At 40.0% G+C, this 26,720-nt stretch overlaps 1 protein-coding gene across 3 annotated transcripts in view; it reads right to left on the bottom strand.

The window, feature by feature from the left end:
* Window positions 1-26,720, bottom strand: part of Pibf1 (progesterone immunomodulatory binding factor 1) — a 170,224-nt gene that overhangs the window by 65,533 nt on the left and 77,971 nt on the right. For all 3 annotated transcript variants that reach the window (XM_029468942.2, XM_021181399.3, XM_021181398.3), the window contains exons 11-13: window positions 16,121-16,286; window positions 4,004-4,154; window positions 2,848-2,938 (exon numbers count right to left, since the gene is read on the bottom strand). In XM_029468942.2, coding sequence (XP_029324802.1) covers window positions 2,848-2,938; window positions 4,004-4,154; window positions 16,121-16,286 — 408 coding nt within the window. The remainder of the gene's footprint in view (window positions 1-2,847; window positions 2,939-4,003; window positions 4,155-16,120; window positions 16,287-26,720) is intronic.

Genomic DNA, 26,720 nt, shown 5'->3' with positions numbered 1-26,720 from the left:
GGCTACATCGTTCTTTCTTGTCTTAAGTAAATAAGTTTCAAGAGGGCACAAGGTAACTGCTTTCTGTACAAATAGCCCTTAAGAAATCAAGTGTTGATTTTGCAATCAAAAGTGCATCAGATTCTAAAGTGGATTAGGTGCTTCTACTCAAACTGCACGTAGTAGGTACTCAATAAAACCTGTTGAATGACTAAGTGTAGGGATGCATACATGTCCTCTTTGGATGTCTAGACTTACACTCTCTTCCCTCAGTTTAGATGACCTGAGAAGCACTTCCTCAAAATAGCCTTGGGCTCACCATGAGAAGAATGCCTGGCACCAGCTGGCAAGGGTATTAATAGCATACCCATTAGGCACTTGTTCAGGGCACACAGATAGCTCAGTGATAGAATCTTCAGAAATATTTGGACAGTTAAGATCATTTGCACTATGAATCACTTGTGGCTCTTTAAATCTTTGGGCATCAAAGCAAAACAAAACAAAACATCCCCAATAACAAACACCAACCAACCAACCCCATCAAACAAGCAACGCATTGCTAGCTCTGGTTGCCTGAACTGCTTTAAAAAGTAAGCAACAATCACATTTAATTTCAATGCTCAACATTGGAAAGGAAGCTTACAATAGCAAAAAAATTTAATTATTCATAATTAATCATTCTAGCTGTAAACCGATCCTTTTTAGTTACCTATTTATGATATAGATTTTTCAAATATTTAATCAATAAACATAAGTATTTTTTTAACTTCTTTTAAAATGCTAACCTATACTGTTTTAGATAGTTATAAAGATAAATTATCTCTTCATGTTATTGTATCTATCACTTCCAAACTACCTACAAAAGGAACCAGAGAGGTGGCTCAGTGGTTAAGAACACACATACACTGTTCTACAAAGACCTAAGTTTTGTTCCTACCTCCCAGGATGCAAGCCCAGCGGCAGGACTTTCAGACTGATGTGCACATAGATGCACTCAGAGATCTGATGCACTCTTCTCTACTCCACAGGCACCTGAGCTCACATTTGCAAAGACATATGCATAAATGCAAATGTACACACACACACACACACACACACACACACACACACACACACACACTAAAAACCTTAGCAGGGTGTTGGTGGTGCACACCTTTAATCCCAGCATATGGGAGGCAGATGCAGGCAGATATCTGAGTTCAAGGCCAATGTGGTCTACCATGCAAATTCAGAGAAACCCTGTCTGGAATAGACAAAAAGAAACAAAACAAGGACAACAACAAAAGTCTTTTTAAAAAAAATCATTGAAAATATCTATAAAAGTATCAAAACATGGACTTTCTTCTTTTGTACATTTCTGAATTTCTAAATTAACCCCCATAAAATAATATCAGTTTTGAAACCTTGAGTATTCAGGTAAATTAAAAAAAAATCACTAGGTATCCTACACTGAGCTGGGAAGGTCAGAGAATAAGATGAGGCTGCTAACATGAAGAGCTTCTGTCTAGGTGAGAAAATTAGATGGGAAATGATGACTGAAAAAAACCAAAACACTTTACTGTGCTGTAGAGAAAATAGGTATTTACAAATGGAGGCGAGTCCTAAATTGTCACATGGAGTACAGAGGCAAGTGAGGATGCTGATGTGGGGCACATTGTGGAGGGGTTTGCAAGTCTGTTAGAAACACTAGGAGTGGAGGTGGTAGCAAGCAGAGCAATCAGGGTCTGCTGTAAGGCCGGATGAATCTAGGGAGCAAGAGTTAGCAGCACTGATCAGTGCAGGTGCCTGCTGGTGGCGTGGAAATGCCAGGGAACCACACCCCTGCTTAGGATATCCTCTAACCAATTCTCCGGCTCTGCATAGAGCCCCAGCCCAAAGTGCTCTTCTTTCCTTTTTCTCCTTCTACTTCCCTTCCTCTCCTGTCACCTGCCTTTCACCCTCTTCTCTTCTTTCCCTATTTCTTTTCCTTCTTTCTCTGTTGACCATAGGGTGGTCTAGAATCCATTACCTAGCTTAGGTAGAACTCAGGAGTCAAGTTCTAAGATCAGCCAGCCTGGTGGTGGGGAGCTAGTGTGCACCATCACTTGGGGCTAGCCTCTGTGATTTATTTTTTATATTAATTAGTAATTTCAGAGGATCTTGAAACACCTGGGAGACAAGGCTTAGCAAGTCCATAAGAGAATCTTCAGATAAAATGAACTGAGGTGGGTAACACACCCTAAATGTGGGCGGCACCACTCACCCCACTTTGCTTCCTTCCTGCTGATCTATGTGAGCAGCTCCCTCATCCTCCTGCTGCCATGACCCCTTGAGGAATGTCCCCAAACTGTGAGCCAAACACTCCTTCCTTCCTCATGGTGCTCTTTTTTCAAGTGTTTGGTCACAGCCATAAGACATGGAACCAACACTTCTGGACAGTTTTAACTGCAATGGATATGCTTTCTCAATTATTTCTTAGTATGTATTATATACAATAATATATTACATATTAAGATACACATCAAGAAATATAGGCACATAAATAATAGACAAGGGATATAGAAATTGAAGGTAGTTCAATTAGTTCTAGCCTGAAAATTATTGGTATAAAGCATTTGTACTTATCTGAAATTAATGTGAAAATAAAATGGCTTTAAAAGTTATTGCATCTAATACCATGAACATTCTAATGTACACATCTACTAACCATTAAATTCACTTAAATATAGATGAAGTTCATGGTTATTACCATGTCCTACTTTGTGAGCACTTTAATATTTATGAATATTAAGAACAAGTAACTTTATCATTCAACTCAGCGCATCATCAGAATGTACTATATAATTACACTTAGTGTGAGTAGATAAGATAAATCCATATCGATTTTACCTTTGCTTTAGTCGTCTTTTAGCTGTTGTGGGAACATTAGCACCATAACCATAGGAATAAAGAATTCTTTCAGCCTCATCTTCATTTTCAACTGAAAAGTAGTAAAAGGTATGATGTGAAATAGCTCTTCTCTTTAAAAAGCATAGCAGAAGTCAAAATAAAAGATACAACAACGAATTAAGAATTCCAAGAACATTCCTAAGGACTAGTGCACATTGAGAGAGGTGAAGCATATTAAAGCACACTGTGGTTGTATTTGTTGATTTATTTTTAGAAGATGTTAAGGGATTACATCACCTGATAAGCTACGCTTTCTTATAGAGCAAGTAATTTAGGTATGTTATTCTGAAAGATTCAAAGACTTTAATATGGATTATATATTAGAAAATGACAAAGTTATAGAGTCATTTGACAAAGGTGATTGCTGTTCTGTCTGTGCGCCAAGCTCTCACGTGGCCTTGGCTTCCTTCCCTTGAACTTAAGGATGTAGGGGGTGACCCCGAGCTCCTGATGCTCCAGCCCCCACTTTCTGAGTTCTGAGATCCCAGAAACACACACCAGAGCCCATGCTGGCTCAGACCTGGAGACCTTCCTGCCTCCCTCCCCTGCGGGGAGGGTGATAGGAGGTGTCACCACACTCACTATTGCAAGGCTTTTGGTTTTCACTGCTGTGTGAGGGCCTGAATCCAGAGCTTGCGCAGAGTAGGTGAGCACCCCACCCGTGAGCTACAAGCTTAGTCCTAAGGCTTTGGATTAGTGCCTGACAAAAGTAAATGTTTAATACTATATCTGTTTTTTGAGTCTAGCTACTGAAATTTTACATCAAGTAATATTAAAAACAGAATATTCTTTAAATCACTTACATTTTTAATAACTATATACCAAGACATTTTTAGAAATGATTCCACCTTTCCTTTGTAGCAAAAAAAAAAAAAAAAAAAAAAAAAGGACTAGGCCGGCGTGGTGCCCACGCCTTTAATCCCAGCACTTGGGAAGCAGAGGCAGACACATTTCTGAGGTTGAGGCCAGCCTGGTCTACAGAGTGAGTTCCAGGACAGCCAGAGCTACACAGAGAAACCCTGTCTGGGGGGTGGGGGAGGGGGAGAAAAAAAAAAGTACTCTCCCTGGGTGGGTGGGGGAGGGCACACAGACTTACTTTCTGCTGTTTGCATTATTATCTCATCAAGCTCCTTTTCCAACTTCTCGTAAATGTCTAACCTTGCCTGATGCTCTGAGTTCTGTGCCTCAAGTTCGGTAATGCGTTTTTCAGAAGAAGTTTGGAGACTATAAAATTCTTTAGTTAAAACCTAGCAGTGGAAGAAGAGAATGACAGAAGTTGAAAGGATTCAGATTTCCTCAGGTCCACAGCTAAAGGCATACACACAGTGAGGCAGAGATGTCTGCTCATGTCTTTTCTCTTTCACCCACAGAAATGTGAAGACATAGCTCAGCCGAGAGGACAACAGAGGAGAGAATACACACTGATTTCTAAGTTGCGTTAACTGAACTTACGCAATACTTTCTCAGTAATTACAGATGCCAAATAAAATGAAGGTCGGGGTAAGGTTAACCTCTGCTTGTTAAGGGTTCAGATGGAGGCAGCAGTGAGAGACTTACCTGGGGTCAGGTTCTAGGCAGTCAGCACAGAACTGTACAAAGACAGTGGAGGGAGCTCTGCAGTGCTCCATCAGTGCTGTTCAACCTGCCTTGTTCATGCTTTTAGCATGCTTGCTTTCCTAACAGGCGGCAGTAGCAAAATGCCTATGAAAAGAAAGGGCTTCTTTTCTTTTTCCTTTCTTTCCTCCCCTTTCCCCTTCCCTTCCCTTTTCCCTTCCCTTTTCCCTTCCCTTTTCCCTTCCCTTTTCCCTTCCCTTCCCTTCCCTTCCCTTCCCTTCCCTTCCCTTCCCTTCCCTTCCCTTCTCTTTTCCCTCCCCTTTTCCCTTCCCTTCCCTTCCCTCCCCTCCCCTCCCCTCCCCCCTCCCCTCCCCTCCCCTCCCCCCTCCCCTCCCCTCCCCTCCCCTCCCCTCCCCTCCCTTTGTCTCTCTCTCTCTGCCACATTTTAAAATTATTTTATTTTTTTACATTTCAGATGTTGTCCCCCCTTCTCAGTCTCCCCTCTGGGAAGACCTCCCATCACATTCCCCTTTTCCTTTGCCTCTAAGAGCATCCTCCCCTACTAACCCACCCACTCCCACCTCACCCCTCTAGCATCCCCCTTCGCTGGGGCAACAAGCCTCCACAGACCAAGTACCTCCCTTCCCACTGATGCCAGATAAGGCAATCCTGTGCTACATATGTAGTGGAACCCATGGGTACAAAACAAGCCTCAACAAATCCAAGAAGATCAACATAATTCCATGTACCCTATCAGATCACCATGGCCTAAGGCTTGACTTCAATAACAATAAAAACAACAGAAAGCCCACAGACCCACGTAAATGGAAAAACTCTCTACTCAATGATAGCCTGGTCAGGGGGGAAATAAGAAAAGAGATTAAAGACTTTCTAGAATTCAATGAACATGAAGACACAGCATATCCAAACTTATGGAACACAATGAAAGCAGTGCTAAAAGGAAAACTCACAGCACTAAGTGCCCTGGGAAGGAAACTGGAAAGATCCTACACTAGCAACTTAACAGAACACCTGAAAACCCTAGAACAAAAAGAAGCAAATGCACTCAATAGGAGTAGACTGCAGGGAAATAAACTCAGGGATGGAAATCAACCAATTAGAAACAAAGAGGATGATACAAAGAATCAACAAAACTGGGCTGGAGAGATGGCTTGGTGGTTAAGAGCATTGTATTGCTCTTCCAAAGGTCCTGAGTTCAATTCCCAGCAACCACATGGTGACTCACAACCATCCATAGTGAGATCTAATGCCCTCTTCTGGTGTTTTTGAAGACAGCTTCAATGTACTTACATATAATAATAAATATATGGGCTGGAGCCAGCGGGGCCAGAGTGAGCAGAGGTCCTGAGTTCAATTCCTAGCAACCACATAACTCACAACCATCTGTACAGCTACAGTGTATTCATATACATAAAACGAATAAATCTTTTTTTTTTAAAAAAAGATCAGATAAACAGCCCCAAATCTTCTAAGGAAATAGAAGCCATTAAAAAATCCCAGGACCAGATGGTTCTTGTGCAGAATTCTACCAGACCTTCAAAGAAGAGCTAAGATAAAAACTCCTCAAACTACTCCATACAATAGAAACAGAGGGAACACTACCTAATTTATTCTATGAAGCCACAATTACTCTGATACCTAAACCACACAGACCAACAAAAAAGAGAACTTCAGACCAATCTCACTTATGAATATCGATGAAAAATAATCAATAAAATTCTCACAAACAAAATTCAAAAAACATCAAAACCATCATTCATCACAATCAAGTAGATTTCCTCCCAGGGATGCAGGGATGGTTCAATATATAAACACCCATTAATGTAATCCACTACATAAACAAACTCAAAGAAAAATATGATCATCTCATTAGATGCTGAAAAAACCTCTGACAAAGTATATCACCCCTTCATGTTAAAAGTATTGGACATATTATGAATTCAAGGCCTTTACCTAAACATAATAAAAGCAATATACAGCAAACCATCAGCCAATATCAAACTAAATGGAGAGATACATGAAGCAATCCCACTAAAATCGGGGTCAAGACAAGGCTGCCCACTCCTTATCTATTCAATATCGTATTCGAAGTTCTAGCTAGATCAATAAGAAAACAAAAGGAGATCAATGGGATACAAATTGGAAAAGAAGAAGCCAAGGTATTTGCAGGTGATATGGTAGTATACGTAAGAGACCCCCAAAAAAATCTACCAGAGAACTTCTACAGATAATGAAAGCTTTAGCAAAGTGACTGGATATAAAATTAACTCAAACAAATCAGTAGCCATCCTTTATACAAATGATAAAGGGCTATGAAAGAAATTAGTGAAACAACACCCTTCACAATACCCACAAATAGTATAAAATATCTTGGGGTAACTCATACCAAGCAAGTGAAAGATCTGTATAACAAGAACTTCCACTCCCTGAAAAAAAAAAAAAAAAGAAACTGAATAAGACCTCAGAAGATGGAAGGATCTCCCATGTTCATGGATTGGGTAAGATTAACATAATAAAAATGGCCATCCTACCAAAAGCAATCTACAGATTCAACGCAATCGCCATTGAGTTTCCAACACAATTCTTCACAGACTGGAAAAGCAAATCTCAATTTCACATGGAAAAACAAAAACAAAAGATAGCCAAAACAATTCCCAACAATAAAAGAACTTCTGGGGGAATCACCATCCCTGACCTCAAGCTTTACTACAGAGACCACATGGTATTGGTACAGAGACAGATACGTTGATCAATGGAATGGAATTGAAGACCCAGAAATAAAACCACACACATAAGGACACTTGAATTTTGATACAGCAGCCAAAAACATACAATGGAAGAAAGAAGGCATTTTCAATAAATTTTGCTAGTCTAACTTGTTGGTCTGCATGTAGAAAAATAAAAATAGATTTATATTTTAATCACCTTGCACAAGGCTCAAGTCCAAGTGGATCAAGGACTCAACATAAAGCCAGATACATTGAATCAAATAGAAGAGAAAGCTGGAAAGAGCCTTGAACTCATTGGCACTGGGGGAAATTTCCTAAACAGAGCTCTAATGGTTCTAAGATCAAGAATCAGTAAATGGGGCCCCATGAAACCGAAAAGCTTCTGTAAGGCAAAAGACACAGTCAATGGGACAAATTGGCAACCAACAGATTGGGAAAAAAAAAAATCTTCATCAGCTCCACATCTGATAGAGGGCTAGTATCCAAAATATATTAAGAACTCACGAAGCTAACCTCCAAAACCCAAAATAACCAAGTTAAAAAAAAATGGCGTACAGAGTTAAACAGAGAATTCTCAACTTAGGAATCTTGAATGGCTGAGAAGCACCTAAAGAAATGTTCAACATCCTTAGTCATCAAGAAAATGCAAATCAATACAACCCTGAGATTCCACCTTACACCAGTCAGAATGAAAGATCAAAACTTAGGAGACAACAGATGTTGGCATGGATGTGGAGAAAGAACACTCCTCCACTGCTGTTGGGTTTGCAAGCTGGAAACCAGTCTGGTGGCTCTTCAGAAAATTGGAAATAGTTCTACCTGAAGATCCAGCTATACCATTCCTGGGCATATACCCAAAAGTCACTCCAACATATAACAGGACACATGTTCCACTATGTTCAAAGAAAGGCTTTCTTAAAAAAAAATCCTTTAAAAAGAATTAAAAAAGAGGCTCTTTGATTATTATTACATGTACAACTGCCTGAATCCATATACGTCCTTTGTTTTTAAAAAAGCTAACATGGGGCTTGAGACAGCGTGGCATCTAAAGGCACTTGCTTTATTAAATCTGGAGACCTGAGGAAATTTCCTATAACCCAGGTAAAGATGGTAAAGAATCAACTCTTCAAAGTTGTCCTCTCACAAATCACCATGTTTCACTCACAAATGTGCAGTGGCAAAATGTCCACACATATACACATCATTGACACACACAATCATAGTAAGTTAAAAAAATTAACCTATTTCCTTTATGGTGTTGGGGATTGGTGTTGTGAATGCTAGGTAATAGCTTTGCCAGTGAACTATGCGACCAACTGAATAAGAACATTTTAAAAAGAGTCAATGAATAGAGTTGCATGAGAGGCTCTATCCATCTATCTATTATGAACAAAGTATATTTCATGTATTTATACTTTTTAAAAATTTTTTATTAGGTATTTTCCTCATTTACATTTCCAATGCTATCCCAAAAGTCCCCCATACCCTCCCCCAACCCCCTACCCACCCACTCTCACTTTTTGGCCCTGGTGTTCCCCTGTACTGGGGCATAAAAAGTTTGCAAGTCCAATGGGCCTCTCTATCCAGTGATGGCCAACTAGGCCATCTTTTGATACATATGCAGCTACAGTCAAGAGCTCGGGTGTACTGGTTAGTTCATCATGTTGTTCCACCTATAGGGTTGCAGATCCTTTTAACTTCTTGGGTATTTTCTCTAGCTCCTCCATTGGGGGCCCTGTGATCCATCCAATAGCTGACTGTGAGCATCCACTTATGTGTTTGCTAGGGCCCGGTGTAGTCTCACTAGAGACAGCTATATCAGGGTCCTATCAGCAAAATCTTGCTAGTGTATACAATGGTGTCAGTGTTTGGAGGCTGATTATGGTATGAATTCCTGGATATGGCAGTCTCTAGAGGGTCCATCCTTTTGTCTCAGCTCCAAACTTTGTCTCTATAACTCCTTCCATGGGTGCTTTGTTCCCAATTCTAAGAAGGGGCAAAGTGTCCACACTTTGGTCTTTGTTCTTTTTGAGTTTCATGTGTTTTGCAAATTGTAACTTATATCTTGGGTAGTCTAAGTTTCTGGGCTAATATCCACTTATCAGTGAGTACATATCATTTGAGTTCTTTTGTGATTGGGTTACTTCATTCAGGATAATGCCCTCCAGGTCCAACCATTTGCCTAGGAATTTCATAAATTCATTCTTTTTAATAGCTGAGTAGTACTCCATTGTGTAAATGTACCACATTTTTTGTATCCATTCCTCTGTTGAGGGGAATCTGGGCTCTTTCTAGCTTCTGGCTATGATAAATAAGGCTGCTATGAACATAGTGGAGCATGTTTCTTTCTTACTAATTGGAACATCTTCTGGATATATGCCCAGGAGAGGTATTGCGGGATCCTCCAGTAGTACCATGTCCAATTTTCTGAGAAACCACCAGACTGATTTCCAGAGTGGTTGTATAAGCTTGCAATCCCACCAACAGTGGAGGAGTGTTCCTCTTTCTCCACATCCTCGCCAGCATCTGCTGTCACCTGAATTTTTCATCTTAGCCATTCTGACTGGTGTGAGGTGGAATCTCAGTGTTGTTTAGATTTGCATTTCCCTGATGATTAAGGATGGTGAACATTTTTTTCAGGTGTTTCAGGCCATTCGGTATTCCTCAGGTGAGAATTCTATGTTTAGCTCTGAGCCCCATTTTTTAATGGGGTTATTTGATTTTATGGAGTCCACCTTCTTGAGTTCTTTATATATATTGGATATTAGTCCTCTATCTGATTTAGGATAGGTAAAGATCCTTTCCCAATCTGTTGGTGGCCTTTTTGTCTTATTGACAGTGTCTTTTGCCTTGCAGAAGCTTTGCAGTTTCATGAGATCCCATTTGTCAATTCTTGATCTCACAGCACAAGCCACTGCTGTTCTATTCAGGAATTTCCCCCCTGTGCCAATATCTTCGAGGCTTTTCCCCACTTTCTCCTCTATAAGTTTCAGTGTCTCTGGTTTTATGTGGAACTCCTTGATCCACTTATATTTGACCTTAGTACAAAAAGATAGGAATGGATCAATTCACATTCTTCTACATGATAACCACCAGTTGTGCCAGCACCATTTGTTAAAAATGCTGTCTTTTTTCCACTGGATGGTTTTAGCTCCCTTGTCGAAGATCAAGTGACCGTAGGTGTGTGGGTTCATTTCTGGGTCTTCAATTCTATTCCATTGGTCTACTTTTCTGTCGTTATACCAGTACCATGCCTTTTTTTTTTTTTTTTTTTTTTTTTTTTTTTAAATCACAATTGCTCTGAAGTACAGCTTTAGGTCAGTCATGGTGATTCCACCAGAGGTTCTTTTATCCTTGAGAAGAGTTTTTGCTATCCTAGGTTTTTTGTTATTCCAGATAAATTTGCAGATTGTTCTTTCTAATTCGTTGAAGAATTGAGTTGGAATTTTGATGGGGATTGCATTGAATCTGTAGATTGCTTTTGGCAAGATAGCCATTTTTACAATGTTGATCCTGCCAATCCATAAGCATGGGAGATCTTTCCATCTTCTGAGATCTTCTTTAATTTCTTTCTTCAGAGACTTGAAGTTCTTACCATACAGATCTTTCACTTCCTTAGTTAGAGTCAGGCCAAGGTATTTTATAATATTTGTGACTATTGAGAAGGGTGTTGTTTCCCCAACTTCTTTCTCAGCCTGTTTATTGTTTGTGTAGAGAAAGGCTATTGACTTGTTTGAGTTAATTTTATATCCAGCTACTTCACTGAAGCTGTTTATCAGGTTTAGGAGTTCTCTGGTGGAATTTTTAGGGTCACTTATATATACTATCATATCATCTGCAAAAAGTGATATTTTGACTTCTTCCTTTCCAATTTGTATCCCCTTGATCTCCTTTTGTTGTCGAATTACTCTGGCTAGGACTTCAAGTACAATGTTGAATAGGTAGGGAGAAAGTGGGCAGCCTTGTATAGTCCCTGATTTTAGTGGGATGGCTTCCAGCTTCTCACCATTTACTTTGATGTTGTTTACTGGTTTGCTGTAGATTGCTTTTATCATGTTTAGGTATGGGCCTTGAATTCCTGATCTTTCCACGACTTTTAGCATGAATGGGTGTTGGATCTTGTCGAATGTTTTTTCCACATCTAACAAGATGATCATGTGGTTTTTGTCTTTGAGTTTGTTTATATCATGGATTACGTTGATGGATTTCCATATATTAAACCATCCCTGCATCCCTGGAATAAAACCAGGATGGATGATTATTTTGATGTGTTCTTAGATTCGGTTAGTGAGAATTTTATTGAGTATTTTTTCATCGATATTCATAAGGGAAATTGGTCTGAAGTTCTCTATCTTTGTTGGATCTTTCTGTGGTTTAGGTATCAGAGTAATTGTGGCTTCATAGAATGAGTTGGGTAGAGTACCTTCTACTTCTATTTTGTGGAATAGTTTGTGCAGAACTGGAATTAGATCTTCTTTGAAGGTCTGATAGAACTCTGCACTAAACCCATCTGGTCCTGGGTTTTTTTTGGTTGGGAGACCGTTAATGACTGCTTCTATTTCTTTAGGGGATATGGGACTGTTTAGATCGTTAACTTGATCCTGGTTTAACTTTGGTACCTGGTATCTGTCTAGAAATTTGTCCATTTCATCCAGGTTTTCCAGTTTTGTTGAGTATAGCCTTTTGTAGAAGGATCTGATGGTGTTTTGGATTTCTTCAGGTTTTGTTGTTATGTCCCCGTTTTCATTTCTGATTTTGTTAATTAGGATGCTGTCCCTGTGCCCTCTAGTGAGTCTGGCTAAGGGTTTATCTATCTTGTTGATTTTCTCAAAGAACCAGCTCCTTGATTGGTTGATTCTTTGAATAGTTCTTCTTGTTTCCACTTGGTTGATTTCGCCCCTGAGTTTGATTATTTCCTTCCATCTACTCCTCTTGGGTGAATTTGCTTCCTTTTGTTCTAGAGCTTTTAGGTGTGTTGTTAAGTTGGTAGTGTGTGCTCTCTCTAGTTTTTTTTTGGAGGCACTCAGAGCTATGAGTTTCCCCTCTTAGAAATGCTTTCATAGTGTCCCATAAGTTTGGGTATGTTGTGGCTTCATTTTCATTAAACTCTAAAAAGTCTTTAATTTCTTTCTTTATTCCTTCCTTGATCAAGGTATCATTGAGAAGAGTGTTGTTCATTTTCCACGTGAATGTTGGCTTTCCATTATTTATGTTGTTATTGAAGATCAGCCTTAGTCCATGGCGGTCTGATAGGATGCATGGGGCGATTTCAATATTTTTGTATCTGTTGAGGCCTTATTTGTCACCAATTATATGGTCAATTTTGGAGAAGGTACCATGAGGTGCTGAGAAGAAGGTATATCCTTTTGTTTTAGGATAAAATGTTCTGTAGATATCTGTTAAGTCCATTTGTTTCATAACTTCTGTTCGTTTCACTGTGTCCCTGTTTAGTTTCTGTTTCCACGATCTGTCCATTGGTGAAAGTGGTGTGTTGAAGCCTCCCACTATTATTTGGTGAGGTTCAATGTGTGCTTTGAGCTTTACTAAAGTGTCTTTAATGAATGTGGCTGCCCTTGCATTTGGAGCATAGATATTCAGAATTGAGAGTTCCTCTTGGAGGATTTTACCTTTGATGAGTATGAAGTGTCCTTCCTCGTCTTTTTTGATAACTTTGGGTTGGAAGTCAATTTTATTCGATATTAGAATGGCTACTCCAGCTTGTTTCTTCAGACCATTTGCTTGGAAAATTGTTTTCCAGCCTTTCACTCTGAGGTAGTCTCTGTCTTTTTCCCTGAGATGGGTTTCCTGTAAGCAGCAGAATGTTGGGTCCTGTTTGTGTAGCCAGTCTCTTAGTCTACATCTTTTTATTGGGGAATTGAGTCCATTGACATTAAGAGATATTAAGGAAAAGTAATTGTTGCTTCCTATTGTTTTTGTTTTTAGAGTTGGCATTCTGTTTTTGTGGCTGTCTTCTTTTTGGTTTGTTGAGGGATTACTTTCTTGTTTTTCTAGGGCGTGGTTTCCATCCTTGTATTGTTTTTTTTTTTTTTTCTAATATTATCCTTTGAAGGGCTGGATTCATGGAAAGATAATGTATGAATTTGGTTTTGTCGTGGAAAACTTTGGTTTCTCCATCTATGGTAATTGAGAGTTTGGCTGGGTATAGTAACCTGGGCTGGCATTTTTGTTCTCTTAGGGTCTGTATAACATCTGTCCAGGATCTTCTGGCTTTCATAGTCTCTGGTGAAAAGTCTGGTGTAATTCTGATAGGCCTGCCTTTATATGTTACTTGACCTTTGTCCCTTACTGCTTTTAATATTCTATCTTTATTTAGTGCATTTGTTGTTCTGATTATTAGGTGTCGGGAGGAATTTCTTTTCTGGTCCAGTCTATTTGGAGTTCTGTAGGCTTCTTGTATGTTCATAGGCATCTCTTTCTTTAGGTTTGGGAAGTTTTCTTCTATAATTTTGTTGAAGTTATTTGCTGGCCCTTTAAGTTGAAAATCTTCATTCTCATCAACTCCTATTATCTGTAGGTTTGGTCTTCTCATTGTGTCCTGGATTTCCTGGATGTATTGAGTTAGGATCTTTTTGCATTTTGTATTTTCTTTGATTGTTGTGCCGATGTTCTCTATGGAATCTTCTGCACCTGAGATTCTCTCTTCCATCTCTTGTATTCTGTTGCTGATGCTTGCATCTATAGTTCCAGATTTCTTTCCTAGGTTTTCTATCTCCAACGTTGCCTCACTTTGGGTTTTCTTTATAGTGTCTACTTCCTTTTTTAGGTCTTGGATGGTTTTATTCAATTCCATCACCTGTTTGGTCCTGTTTTCTTGCAATACTTTAAGGGATTTTTGTGCTTCCTCTTTAAGGTCTTCTACCTGTTTAGCGGTGTTCTCCTGTATTTCTTTAAGTGAGTTAAAGTCATTCTTAATGTCCTCTACCATCATCATGAGATATGCTTTTAAATCCGGGTCTAGTTTTTCGGGTGTGTTGGGGGTGCCCAGGACTGGGTGGGGTGGGAGTGCTGCGTTCTGATGATGGTGAGTGGTCTTGGTTTCTGTTAGTAAGATTCTTACATTTGCCTTTCCCCATCTGGTAATCTCTGGAGTTAGTTGTTGTAGTTGTCTCTGGTTAGATCTTGTTCCTCGGGTGTTTATGTTAGCCTCTATCGGTAGACCTGGAAGACTAGCTCTCTCCTGAGTTTCAGTGTTCAGAGTACTTTCTGCAGGTAGGCTCTCCTCTTGCAGGGAAGGTGCCCATATATCTGGTGTTTGAGCCTGCCTCCTGGCAGAAGTTGTGATCCACTCACAGAGGTCTTAAGATCCCGTGGAGGGTCCTGTGTATACCTTACCGTTACCCCTGTGCTGGCGTGGACCGAAAGGGACATGTGCCCCTGATCAGGCCGGGTTTTCTGCTTCTCTAATTAATGCAGTCTCAGGTCCTAAGCTATTGGATTGGAGCAGCAGGTGTGTTCCACTCACCAGAGGTCTTAAGATCCCGTGGTGGGTCTTGTGGGTAGTTGGCAGGTGTCTCCGCGCCCTAGCTATCACAGTGCTGGCTGGACTGGAAGGGACTTGTATTTATACTCTTAAAATATCAATTGATCCTATCACACACAAATGATTTTAATGTGATTATAGTAATATGTTAAGTTATATGTTAAGTAATATGTTATGTAGAGTGTTAATTTTTTCACTACTATAAATAACACTTCAGTGAGCATCTGAGAAGAAGGAGCTTACATATTGAAAATATATCTTAACAGGGGCTGGAGAAACAAATGGCTCAGTGGTTAAGAACACTCACTGGCTGCTCTTTCAGAGGACCTGGAACTAGAGTTATAAATGGCTGTGAGCCACCTTGTGGGTGCCGGGAATAGAACCCGGGTCCTTTGGAAGAGCCATCTCTTTAGCCCCAGGAAAGGCGTTTATTTTTATTTTTATTTTTTTTCAGGAAATGCTTTTAATTGGCTAATTTTCAGTTTCATTATCTTCCATTTTTGTATTTGCCTATAATTATATGTTCTCATAACTAAGAAAGTTCATATGTAGTGAGGAAAACTAAAAACATGAAGTGCTTAAGTTAAGCTAACAACAAAATACCATCTATTTAAAAATGTAATAAATATTTCCTCTCATTTCTTCAGGAAAAGATGTAAAAATATTGAATTTTACCTACACATTCTTCCACTTGTACTACAGAACTACTTTGTTGGGTAAAAAAATGTATGCTGAAAATTGGGCCAATGAAACAGCTCTGCTTCCCAAGTTCCACACTGTGGAAGGAAAGCCCTGACTACCATAAGCTGTAAGTTGTCCTCTGACTTCCAAATGCCTTCTGCCATGCCCACAAGTCTGCACACTCACAGGTGCAAAAGCAAACAATTGTAACATTTTAAATGGTAAAACATTAGAAACAGTTTTCTTGATGAAAACTGGAAAACATAAAATACCAACTATTCCATCCCAGAAAGATGGTGGGTTTTTTATATTCATCATTATAGTTTTACAGTTTTCTTCATGCCAATTTCACTTTTCTCACATAAGTATTCCCAATAATTATATGCTTTTTGTTAGTGTGAATGAAACCTTTTCTAATTTTTAAAATAAAATTTTAGTCATTTTTGATGCACATATTGCTGCTATTCATATATTTATTCTTTCACTTCTTTGTTTTTAAAATAGGGACTTATTACTTAGTTCTGGCTGGCTACATGAGCCTCAAACATGTGATCTCCTGTCTCAGCCTTCAGAGTGCTTGGCATTCCATCCACTGGACCTAGCTTTCTTTCCTTATTTTCTTGTGAGGACAGGTATGGTCCTCTAGGAGAAACGAGGTGTATACAACTATCATCCTTACAAAGTTCATACTCTACGCTTATGTCCAGGGAACGTTACATAAAGGTACCTCCAATTTCTTCTGATATTTTTCACACTCCAACTGGCACTGCGTGAGATTTCTTGCAGTTTCCTCTTGCAGGAGTTGAATACGCTCACTTTCAAAGGACTTCAACTTGCTCTGATGGAGAAACTCAGACACTTTGCTTTCTGTACTGAGCTGGAGTTCTCTGTACCTGAAAGAGGCAGAGGGGTGAGACCTCCCACATAGCTGTGACGGTTGATGGAAGCAAAACCTCAGTCCCACTTTCTACCCCATCATATTAGGATTGCATGATTAATAATTTACAGTTATTCAGAAAAGCTTTTATAATTTAGTTATGCATAGTATGGAAACACATACTAAAATATACATTTGAATATTATAAGAAAATGATGTACCAATCATTAAATGGTATATTTAACAACCCAGATAGGAATATTTTCTTCATTTCATAAGTATAACTATAATAAAAATTTTTATAATTAACATTCAAATCACCACATATTCTAAGTGTGAAAATATTCTGTATTGATTGTGTCCTAAGAGAAAGAGAAGCAGACATACTGTTTTTTTTCACAAAGACACTATGAATCTAGCACTGTGTTATGTACATTATTAAAATTCATTTATTCAAATATTGAGCTATAACTGTAAGAGATAGTGGAAATCCACTAGACCAGTGGTTGTTCTTTGTTTCTTAAGGAATTGATAATTTCAGGGGAAGACAGGGAGCAAATGTGAAAATCCAAGCGGTACGAGTGGTAATGGCACTCTCCAGGTCAAACGGGACACACAGAAAAGAGACCAACCAGGACTATCTCCGAGTGTGTGTAATCTAAGAACACAGGCCTTAATGTCCATGCTAAAGCCCACTTCACTTCTAGCACACTTATCTTTGGTAACAGCATGTTGCATATATGCTAGAGAAAGTTCTAGGCAGTACATATATATCCTGCAACAGTAAGGCTTTAAGAAAAAGTCAGCTTTTATGCTGTTTTATAAAGCCCTAACATAATATATTTAAAAGGTGTTTAAAGTATTCTTATGATTTTATTAAAAATACTGTTTTAGAGGTTGGAGGGACAGCTCAGCAGGTAAAATGCTTGCCGCAATAGATTTGCCTTCTGTGACTGTCTCAGCTAAATGAATCCAAATACTCACGGCTGAGTAACATGCCACTCTCTGGATAGCTCACATTTAACAGCTCAACACTTGAGCTGATTCTGCTCTTGGGTATGAACATTTGTATGAAAGCTTTTAATAAACACGCTTTCAATTTCTTGTAGTTAAAATGAAACCCTATTGAGCTGAAGGGGACTGAAGCCCCACAGAAGTAACATCAATGTGAACTAACCAGTATCCTCAGAGCTCCTTGGAACTATAACATCAATCAAAGAAAACACATGGTGGAACTTGTGGCTGTAGCTATATTTGTAGCAGAGGATGGCCTAGTCAGTCATCAATGGGAGGAGAGGCCCTTGGTCCTGTGAAGGCTCGAAGCCCCAGTGTAGGGGAATGTCAGGGCCAGGAAGTGGGAGTGGGTGGGTTGGGGAGAGGAAACTGGGAAAGGGGATAACATTTGAAATGTAAATAAAGAAAATATCTAATTAAAAAATGAAACCCTATTAACTATTTGAGGAGTTGCTAACTTGTTTTACAATATAGTTGTACCATTTTATATCCCAGTAGCAGTGAAGAGCAGGACAGCTTCACCACATTTCTGTGAACACTTATCAATATCTGATTTGTTACTGCCATTCTAATGGGTGTGGAGTGATGCACATATATCATGGTCAAAATTTTATTAATTCAGTATTTTACTGAAATGGAGATACCTCTTTACTCCTTAAGTTAAACTGTATTCAGATTTAAATCCTTAAAACACATGAAATCGTATGCATGATGTCACACACCTGTAATGCCCTACTGGGGAGGCGGGAGCATGAGGGGAGGGAACAGAAGGTCACCCCAGCCCCCACAGCAAGTTCAAGGACAGCCTAAGTTACACGAAACTATCTCAAAAAACAAACAAAAAAACAAACAAAAAACCCAACCCCACACCAACCAACCCCACAGCAAGCACATAATGTCCATACTGTTTTATGCACTGCAACCAGAACCTGAACACTCATTGCAGCTCGCATGTTCTCTTCCTATAGTAAAACCATTGGAACAGTAGAATATAGGTAACTTAACAAAGGTTAAACAACTATCCAACAAAAAATGATAAATCTCTCCGAAAAATCTGATTCTACTTTAGTAACGGAGCTTCTCTAAAACCAAGTGATAATTCTCAGCATCAATTTATCTTCATGGTGTTTAACTAGGGAAAGAATTTGCCTTCAGTCATTATGTCCTTAAAATAGTCTTGATGACTTTAATTTGCTAAATGGAACTGGGAAGCGCTACATCAGCACAGCAGCTACACAAGCCGGTCTAACTGAGGAGCGGATGAGGCCAGAGCTCAGCCTGCAGTTTCAGGGAACTCCCACTTAACCTGTTCTGCTCACGCAACCTGCTGCATTCTTCTCTGTTGACTCAGACCTCTCATCTCATCCTCTTAATCTGTACACTTACTTGAACCAAGCTGGTACTGTCCACATATCAACACCTTTGTGTTTGGTGTTCTACTTCAGCAAAGCAACCCGAAGAGGTCAAATCTACTATGCAGTGGAAACAGAATGCCTACCTGTCCTCACAGCTATCTGGGCCTGGAATCTGGCTGCATTTGTTGTTATGATATATTTATAATCAGCTCTTTAGCTTTCATAAGAGCCACCTATATATTACACACTACTTTAAGACAATAACAAAAAGTCAAAGAAAGACTGTTTAACAGAAATTTAAGAGCTAGAAGAACAAAGGGAAAAAGAAGTGAAAATACAGTAGTATGCAGAAAGTTGCCAGGAAGTTAAAAGCCAGGAATCTCTTAAGTTGGGTCTATGGAAAGAGCCCAGTCAATAGTGCTTGCCCTGCAAAGCATGAGGACCCAGGTCCCATCCCTAGAACCTGTGCAACAGAGCAGGGTGGGGTGGCCTATGCTGGAAATCCCAGCCCTGGAGAGGCCAACAAAGGCAGATCTTTGAGGCTCCCTGGTCAGGTAACCTAGCATGCTAGCTAAAAAACCGTGTGCCAACAGAAAAGAACAAAACTCCATAGACGGCACCAGAAGAACATCTCTTGAATTTGTCCCTCAACTTCTTTTACCTGCCTACAAATGTGCACACAGCATACCCAGCACAAATTAAGAAAAGGAAAAAAAATCTTGTAATAAGGTCATAATTCCTAGGAACATGACTGAGACCTTTCCCTGTTTTGCTTTGCCTTTCACCTCTCCAGCTCTTTGAGAGAGGAGCTTTTCTAGGTTTGGCTGGCCCTGGAACTCACCGTGTAGGAAAACAGGATCCTCCTCTTCTGTCTCCCTAGTGCTGAGATTACACAGGGCCACTGTTCCAGGAAGCTTGGGAGGTAGCATGGGCTTCGTCGCCTACCTCCCAAGCTTCCCTTCCATATGGGCATGTGAATACTGACTTGAGGACCCTGCGAATGAACCTCATTCTCCCTATTAGGAATCTTTTATTTAATCTCAGTTTTTCAAACAAATGACAAATAGCAGAAATAACTAGTTTTTAAACGTTGTCTACAAAATATTCATGGCTTATACTACATTAAAACTGGACATGGATTTGAAGCACAATGACCTAATCTCATTTTGTAGACAAGCAGTATACAGCAAAGTACCCAAAATGTATTTTATTCAGTGGTAATAGTCATGCAATCACCAGAACTAGGAAATGACCACACAGTAGGAACTTTCCCAGCTGGTCCTGTTTGGAAGCAGGCCATGAGATAGCTGAGATAGAGCATCTGTCTGTACACAGCCGGACAACTGAGTATAAAGAAAGGGCTGGAGCGAGCTCCTGAGCCCAGGCAGGCTAGCAAAGCTAAGCACAGTGGCAGCACGAGGCAGGCAGTCTCAGGGCAGAGGGTGGCCTTCCAGGGCTTCATGGATGGGCCAGCAGAAAGAATCCTGTGCCTCACAGTCTTGGAGAGGGCTGGGAAATCCTGACTGTAGGGATTTTAATTCTAATGCTACAAGCAACTGGGGTCAAAGTCTTCTGAAAACCATTCTATTCTTGAAGGCTGTGCTTCAACATGCCAGTGTCCCTGGGTCTCCAGCCTTCAGTGGATTTACTGTAGGAAATGGACTGATGAGGGCAGACGCTAACCTGTCTAATACAATGAGAGTCAGCACTCACTCACAGGATGACTGCTGCTTGTATTTCCATTATTGGCCTTCTTCACAGCACAAGCAATTTACCAAATTTCTCTTGAACTCTGTAAGTAACTAAATCAATTCTTAGGATAAAAACTTGAAACATTACAGACATCTTTACCACTACTTTCAAATCCATTTCTCCTTGTAGAAACCATTAGTTACCAGTTTTCTTTGTAACTTTCTAACCACTCCAGTCTCCTTTGTTAAACAGATGGCATCATACCACATTACTCTTCTTTATCTACAACCCGCTTTCCACTTTATGTGCCTTGGACTACTTTATGTCTGAAACTCATTCCTTTTACATTAGTTTACAATGTGAATACAGTCATGATTCATTTCATCTCATTTGCTAATTCTAAGCTGAGAAACATTTACAGAGTGCTGTTGACAGACATGCTGTGGATGTTTACACTGCTCCAGAGAACACTGTAGTAACTGCCTGCTAAGCACAAGTGAATGCTCCAATCCTCAAGTAGCACTGCTGGGTCACAGAGATGTTGGTACACTAGCTGGGTGTGGTGGCACACACCTTTAATCCTAGCACTTAGAAGGCAGAATAGGCATAGCTCTGAGTCAAGGCCAGCCTTGTCTACAGAGTTCCAGGACATTCAGGGCTACATGGAGAAACCCTGTCTCAAAAAGAAACAAACAATGCCCCCCAAACAAACAAAAGAACCCTTTGGTATACTGTACAACTTAACTTAAATAGCTATATCAACTTAAAATGCTACTAGAAGCATATAAATTATAGCTTCCCCATATCTTCACAATTATTTTCATATAAAATATACCTATAAAATACTTGCTATGTATATTTTATGAATTAAACCTTCAAATAGTGCCTGCCCGCTTTCCCTTTGATGTAAATTACAAAAATATTTTTATGTGTTGAAGACATCCACTTAGTAGTGGAGGACTTGCCTAGCGTTCACTCAGTCCTCAGGAAAACACACGCTGGCATGCATATATGCATGCATGCACACCCCACACAGCAAAACAAAACCTTCCACAGTGAGTCCTTTTCCCAATGTTATTTTCATCTGTGTTATGCTTTTCGCCTGGAGTAGAAGATCCTCTACATCAGACCTTTAGCTCCCCCCTCTCCCGCCCCCGTTCTCGCCTAGTTCCCTCTCACCAAACAGCCCTGGTTTATTTGCCTAAAATTATGAGCTTCCTTCTGAGCGTCGGCACAGATTAAGCTTGTGAGCCACTAATGCTCTAACTGTAGTAGAGGCTATCCTCATTTGTTTCCTCGTGCTCTGATACACTTCTTTTCACAGGAGCAGACTGATTCATCATCTTCACACACAGTAAGATACTAGGCGTGGAGGTCGCTATCCTCACAAGAACTTAAGTCATGAGAAAGAGGAACATATCCTAAAATATAATAGGATTGTAAAAGGATCTTGGTAAAGGGGGGCAGAGGGAAAATTTACCTCATATGGTTTGATTTAGAGGTAATTTTATAAAAAGCAACTCAATTTTTGATAAGGCAAATTTTTTTTTTTTTTTTTTTTTTTTGGTTTTTTTCAAGACAGGGTTTCTCTGTGTAGCCCTGGCTGTCCTGGAACTCACTTTGTAGACCAGGATGGCCTCGAACTCAGAAATCTGCCTGCCTCTGCCTCCCGAGCGCTGGGATTAAAGGCGTGCGCCACCACGCCCGGCCGCAACTCAATATTTGATAAGGCAAATTTTAAAAATAGATATTAAGTATTTTTATTTAAATGATCTGTTTTGACTTTATATAGAGCCAGCCCTGGTGGTATACACCTATAATCACAGCATTTGGCAGGTAGAGGCAGGGGGGTCAGGAGTTTAGGGTTATCCTTAGTTACATAGTGAGTTCAAGGCTAGCCTGAGCTATTTGAAATACTGTCTCAAAAAAACTCCCAAACTAAGACAAAAAAAAATTATTGTTTACTAGGGATTCACTTCATGCTCATGTTAAAATAGAAAACACTATATGATACTGTACTTTCCTCTAAACATACCTAGAAAGCAAGTCAAGCATTTTATTGAAAATTGGGGGAGTGATGACAAGAGCTTAAGTACATACACATAGGTCTTCCCTGCTGCACTATGGAATGTTCCAACTGAAAAGCAATCAGGTAAGAAAAACTCCCGTCGACGTGGCAACAATGACTGCTATAGGGTACAAGAAAAGCATCTGAAAGGCGGTTGCATATTTGTGCAAATGTTTCTGTCATTTACATTTCTTCAACCAGTTAGCTTCCCAGCTGTAATACTACATCTGTCATTTTTGGCTTACAAACTAATTCTTAAATGAATGTGAGAGATGGTTTTTGTCGAGTTAAAAAACGCTGAGTATGTTTAACAACTGTACCATGGACTTACGAGAATTTCAAGCATGCATTTGGAGTAATTCGATGCATCTATCATATCATGATCAAATAAAATTGTAAGGGCATTAATAAAATAAACACTATGTAGTAATATTGGTAATAACTTAGTAAAGTTGAGGCAAAAAAAGAGGTTTTCCGGGTATGTGAAGATAAAAGCACTTAACTGAAAGAAATACAAGAAAGGAATGCTGTTTTAAAATAAACGAGAGCATGAAGGACACAAACTTTTAAGGTAAAACATTTATAACAAACAGTATTTGAATTTGGGAAACATGACAACACTTATTAGCATTTCAGCCTGAACTCTCTCTCCTTTGAGCCAAGAGCATTTACTGTGTCTGTGCGTCACACTGAGCTACATCCCACAGTCCTTTCACTGTGTGTGTAGACCAGGCTACACCAACAGAGGGACTGAGATCTATGGGCTGATCTAAAACCACCACTACAAGAAGCACTTGATGGTATCCCAGCTGCCGCAGCCACTCAGGAGGCAGGAGGACTACAGGTCTGAGGTCAGCATGGACAAGTTAGTGAGCGAGACTTAGCAAAGGGAAACAGAACCCGACGGGTGGGGGCACAGCTTGGTGGTCTCTTGCTGACCTTTAAATAAACACCGTGTCTTAGGTTCAGTTCTTAGTACCCCCATCAAAAGGAAAGGAAACAGAGCATGCTAAAGGCTGCTTTTATGATGAATAGGATGAAGCACTATCAATGGCAGGCTGGAGGGAAATCCTCGTGCAAGGTGCGGAAAAACTTAAGAGGGACTAAAGGAGGCATGATTGATTTCTGGAGAAAAGACATGCCCTATAAATCTTAATTAGGCAAGAAATGGCCCCGAAGTGCAGGAGAACTGGTTAACTCCTCACTGGGGATTTAGAAATGAGAGTCCTAGTGTTTGGTAACCTGGAGCATTCACAACACCTCCTTCCCAATAGACAGAGCGACCCGAGCTTTGTCTCGTCTAGCCTGGCCTGGGAAGACCACCTCAGCTCTCTGTACAATTTCTAAGAATTGACCTTAATGGCTCTGCCTCAGGCCAAATAAAATCTCAAGGGACCAAATAAAAACAAGAACAAGAACAACAACAATGACAAAACATAATACTAGTCAAGTTCAAGTTAGGGGCAATTAAGTGAGCTAGGACAAGCAAAACGGTGGCAATGCTGTCCAGTACAATTAAAATGCTTGTTTTTGGAGTATAGAGATCTTGTTTAGCTCATATCTGGACTCCTAGCATCCAGTGTATTATTGGGCATACTGGAAATTCATAATGAATTTTTACTGAGGAAAAAAAAGCAGTCATATTACCTAATGATTTCAGGTGTTGTAAAATTAAATTGCTAACTAGGTAAGTAGCAGGCTACAACACAAGAGCGGATCTGATAAAGGGCAATCCTGAAAGCGAGTCAGTTAAGATGATCATTTCCAGGGCTTGGTGTCAGTATAAGATAAAAACAAATTATAGGGAAAGAAGAAAAGAGAAACCAAAAATGATTACAGGCTAGGTATGACTGAGCTATAAAAAAGATTAATGTTTCTAAAAATGTACAGTTTGGATAATGATAATGGTGGTACAAACAGAAATGACAATATTCTAGAAACACTTAAAAAACAAATGAAAAACAGAAGAACAAACAATGCAATATGATAGAATCTAAGCTCTGTTGAGTTAAAATCAGTACAAAAATCTAGACAAATTTAATAGCCTAATTGAGTCACTGGCCTACTCACAAAAACATAAAAACTCTACGACACCAACAAAGAGAAATCTGAGTGTACCCCAGTTGTCTCTACCTACTCCTCTGACATCATGGGGAAAGATGCTGCTTTTTACTGTTGATGTGCTCAGTAAGGTGCAGACTTCATAATGGTGACCTTCGTGGAATGTAGAGACAACAAGCAAGGTAAATATCTGGAGTCGACAGGAAAGGCACTTTAAGTTCATCACACATTAATGAATAAAGGCAGCAGAGACAGAGTTAAGCTACAAAGACTTACTTGTAGCAGGGAAGAGGCCATCACAGAGGTTAGTTTTCCTCCTGTTGTGGTATATGCACAGTTAAAGAATGCTGGGGATGTAGCTCAGTTTGCTTGTCTATCATAGAGAAAACTATAAGCTCCATCCCCACCACAACCAAACAAAAATAAAAAATGCTCATAAAACAGTGAAAAAGATGTGTGTGTGTGTGTTGTATGTATACCTGTCTGTCTAGGTGCAGTTGCTTTGCCTGTCCATGTGCATATGGAAGACAGGTTGAGTTAGGCTATCTTCCTTTGTGGCTGTCAGCCTGATTTCTTGACACAGGATCTCTCACTTAACCCTGAGCTCACCATCAGACAATACAGCTGGCTACTGAGGCCCTGGGGATATGCCTGCCTCTGCCCTGCAAGCCTTGTGCTTACAAACATGCACCATCATGTCTGGGTTTGTGAAGATATACCTCTAAATATTATCAAAATATTTTAAATACAAATTAAATTTTTACAAATAAAATTCATAAAAAGGAAATAAGTCAAAACTTTTCCACAATTCATGACTTTTTCATAATTATACCCAAATAAATTCCAGGAATTAACTATAGCTATCATTCCACTGAAAGTTTATAAAACATTTGAGACATTCAATTCAGTACTACTCTGTTTTCTATCATTAAAAATATATGGTTAAGAAGTCATAATGTGTAGCTTTACCATGGTGTAATATATAAGCTGTAAGTGTTGTACCATCTGAAACTGGTAATTAAGGGCAGGCACACCAACGCACAGGGCAATAAGGGCTGTCTTAGGGTTCCTATGGTGGTGGTGAAACACCGCAACCAAGAACAACGTGGGAAGGGAGGGAAAGGTTGATCTGGGTTACCCTTCCACATCACTGCAGGAGCCTGAAGGCAGGAGCTGCTGCACAGCACAGGAAACAGTGCTGCTTGCTGGCTTGCTCCCCATGGCTGGCTCAGACCTCTTTCTTATAGAATTCTCAGCTACGAGACAAAAGGATGGACCATCTAGAGACTGCCCCATCTGGGGATCCATCCCATAATCAGCCTCCAAACGCTGACACCATTGCATACACTAGCAAAATTTTGCTGAAAGGACCCTGATATAGCTGTCTCTTGTGAGACTAGGCCGGGGCCTAGCAAACACAGAAGTGGATGCTCACAGTCAGCTATTGGATGGATCACAGGGCCCCCAATGGAGGAGCTAGAGAAAGTACCCAAGGAGCTAAAGGGATCTGCAACCCTATAGGTGGAACAACAATATGAACTAAACGGTACCCCAGAGCTCTTGTCTCTAGCTGCATATGTATCAAAAGATGGCCTAGTCGGCAATCACTGGAAAGAGAGAGGCCCATTGATTGTGCAAACTTTATATGCCTCAGTACAGGGGAACGCCAGGGCCAAAAAGTGGGAGTAGGTGGGTAGGGGAGTGGGGGGGGGGAGGGTCTGGGGGACTTTTGGGATAGCATTGGAAATGTAAATGAGGAAAATACCTAATTAAAAAAAAAAAAGAATTCTCAGCTACTTCTCCAACACCTATTCACTGCAACAAAACACTAAGACACTTAATATTTGAGAGGCCTATAGTTGGGGAATACTTGCTAAGGATGAGAGAGGCATTACTGGTTAACTGGACTCTAAAGAACACAGGAACTAACCAAACGGAAAGCTGGCTGACACACTGATTTCGTTTTTTCTTTTTTTTCGAGACAGGGTTTCTCTGTGTAGCCCTGGCTGTCCTGGAACTCACTTTGTAGACCAGGCTGGCCTGGAACTCAGAAATCTGCTTGCCTCTGCCTCCCAAGTGCTGGGATTAAAGGTGTGAGCCACCACTGCCCAGCGACACATTGATTTCCTTTAAGAGCATTTGTTTCATAGCTCCAGTTTTTCAGAAATTAAAGATTTGGTGGTTTATGTTGAAATATAGCTTTATTAAGAGTCATTTCTTTAGGTTCAATATAGATATCAGGGCGTTTTACTACATGTAT

The sequence above is a fragment of the Mus caroli genome, unplaced genomic scaffold (assembly GCF_978045245.1).
Source record: "Mus caroli unplaced genomic scaffold, Mus_caroli_1 scaffold_12, whole genome shotgun sequence".
Taxonomy (NCBI): Eukaryota; Metazoa; Chordata; class Mammalia; order Rodentia; family Muridae; genus Mus; species Mus caroli.
This window is presented reverse-complemented; position numbering and strand designations above follow the sequence as displayed.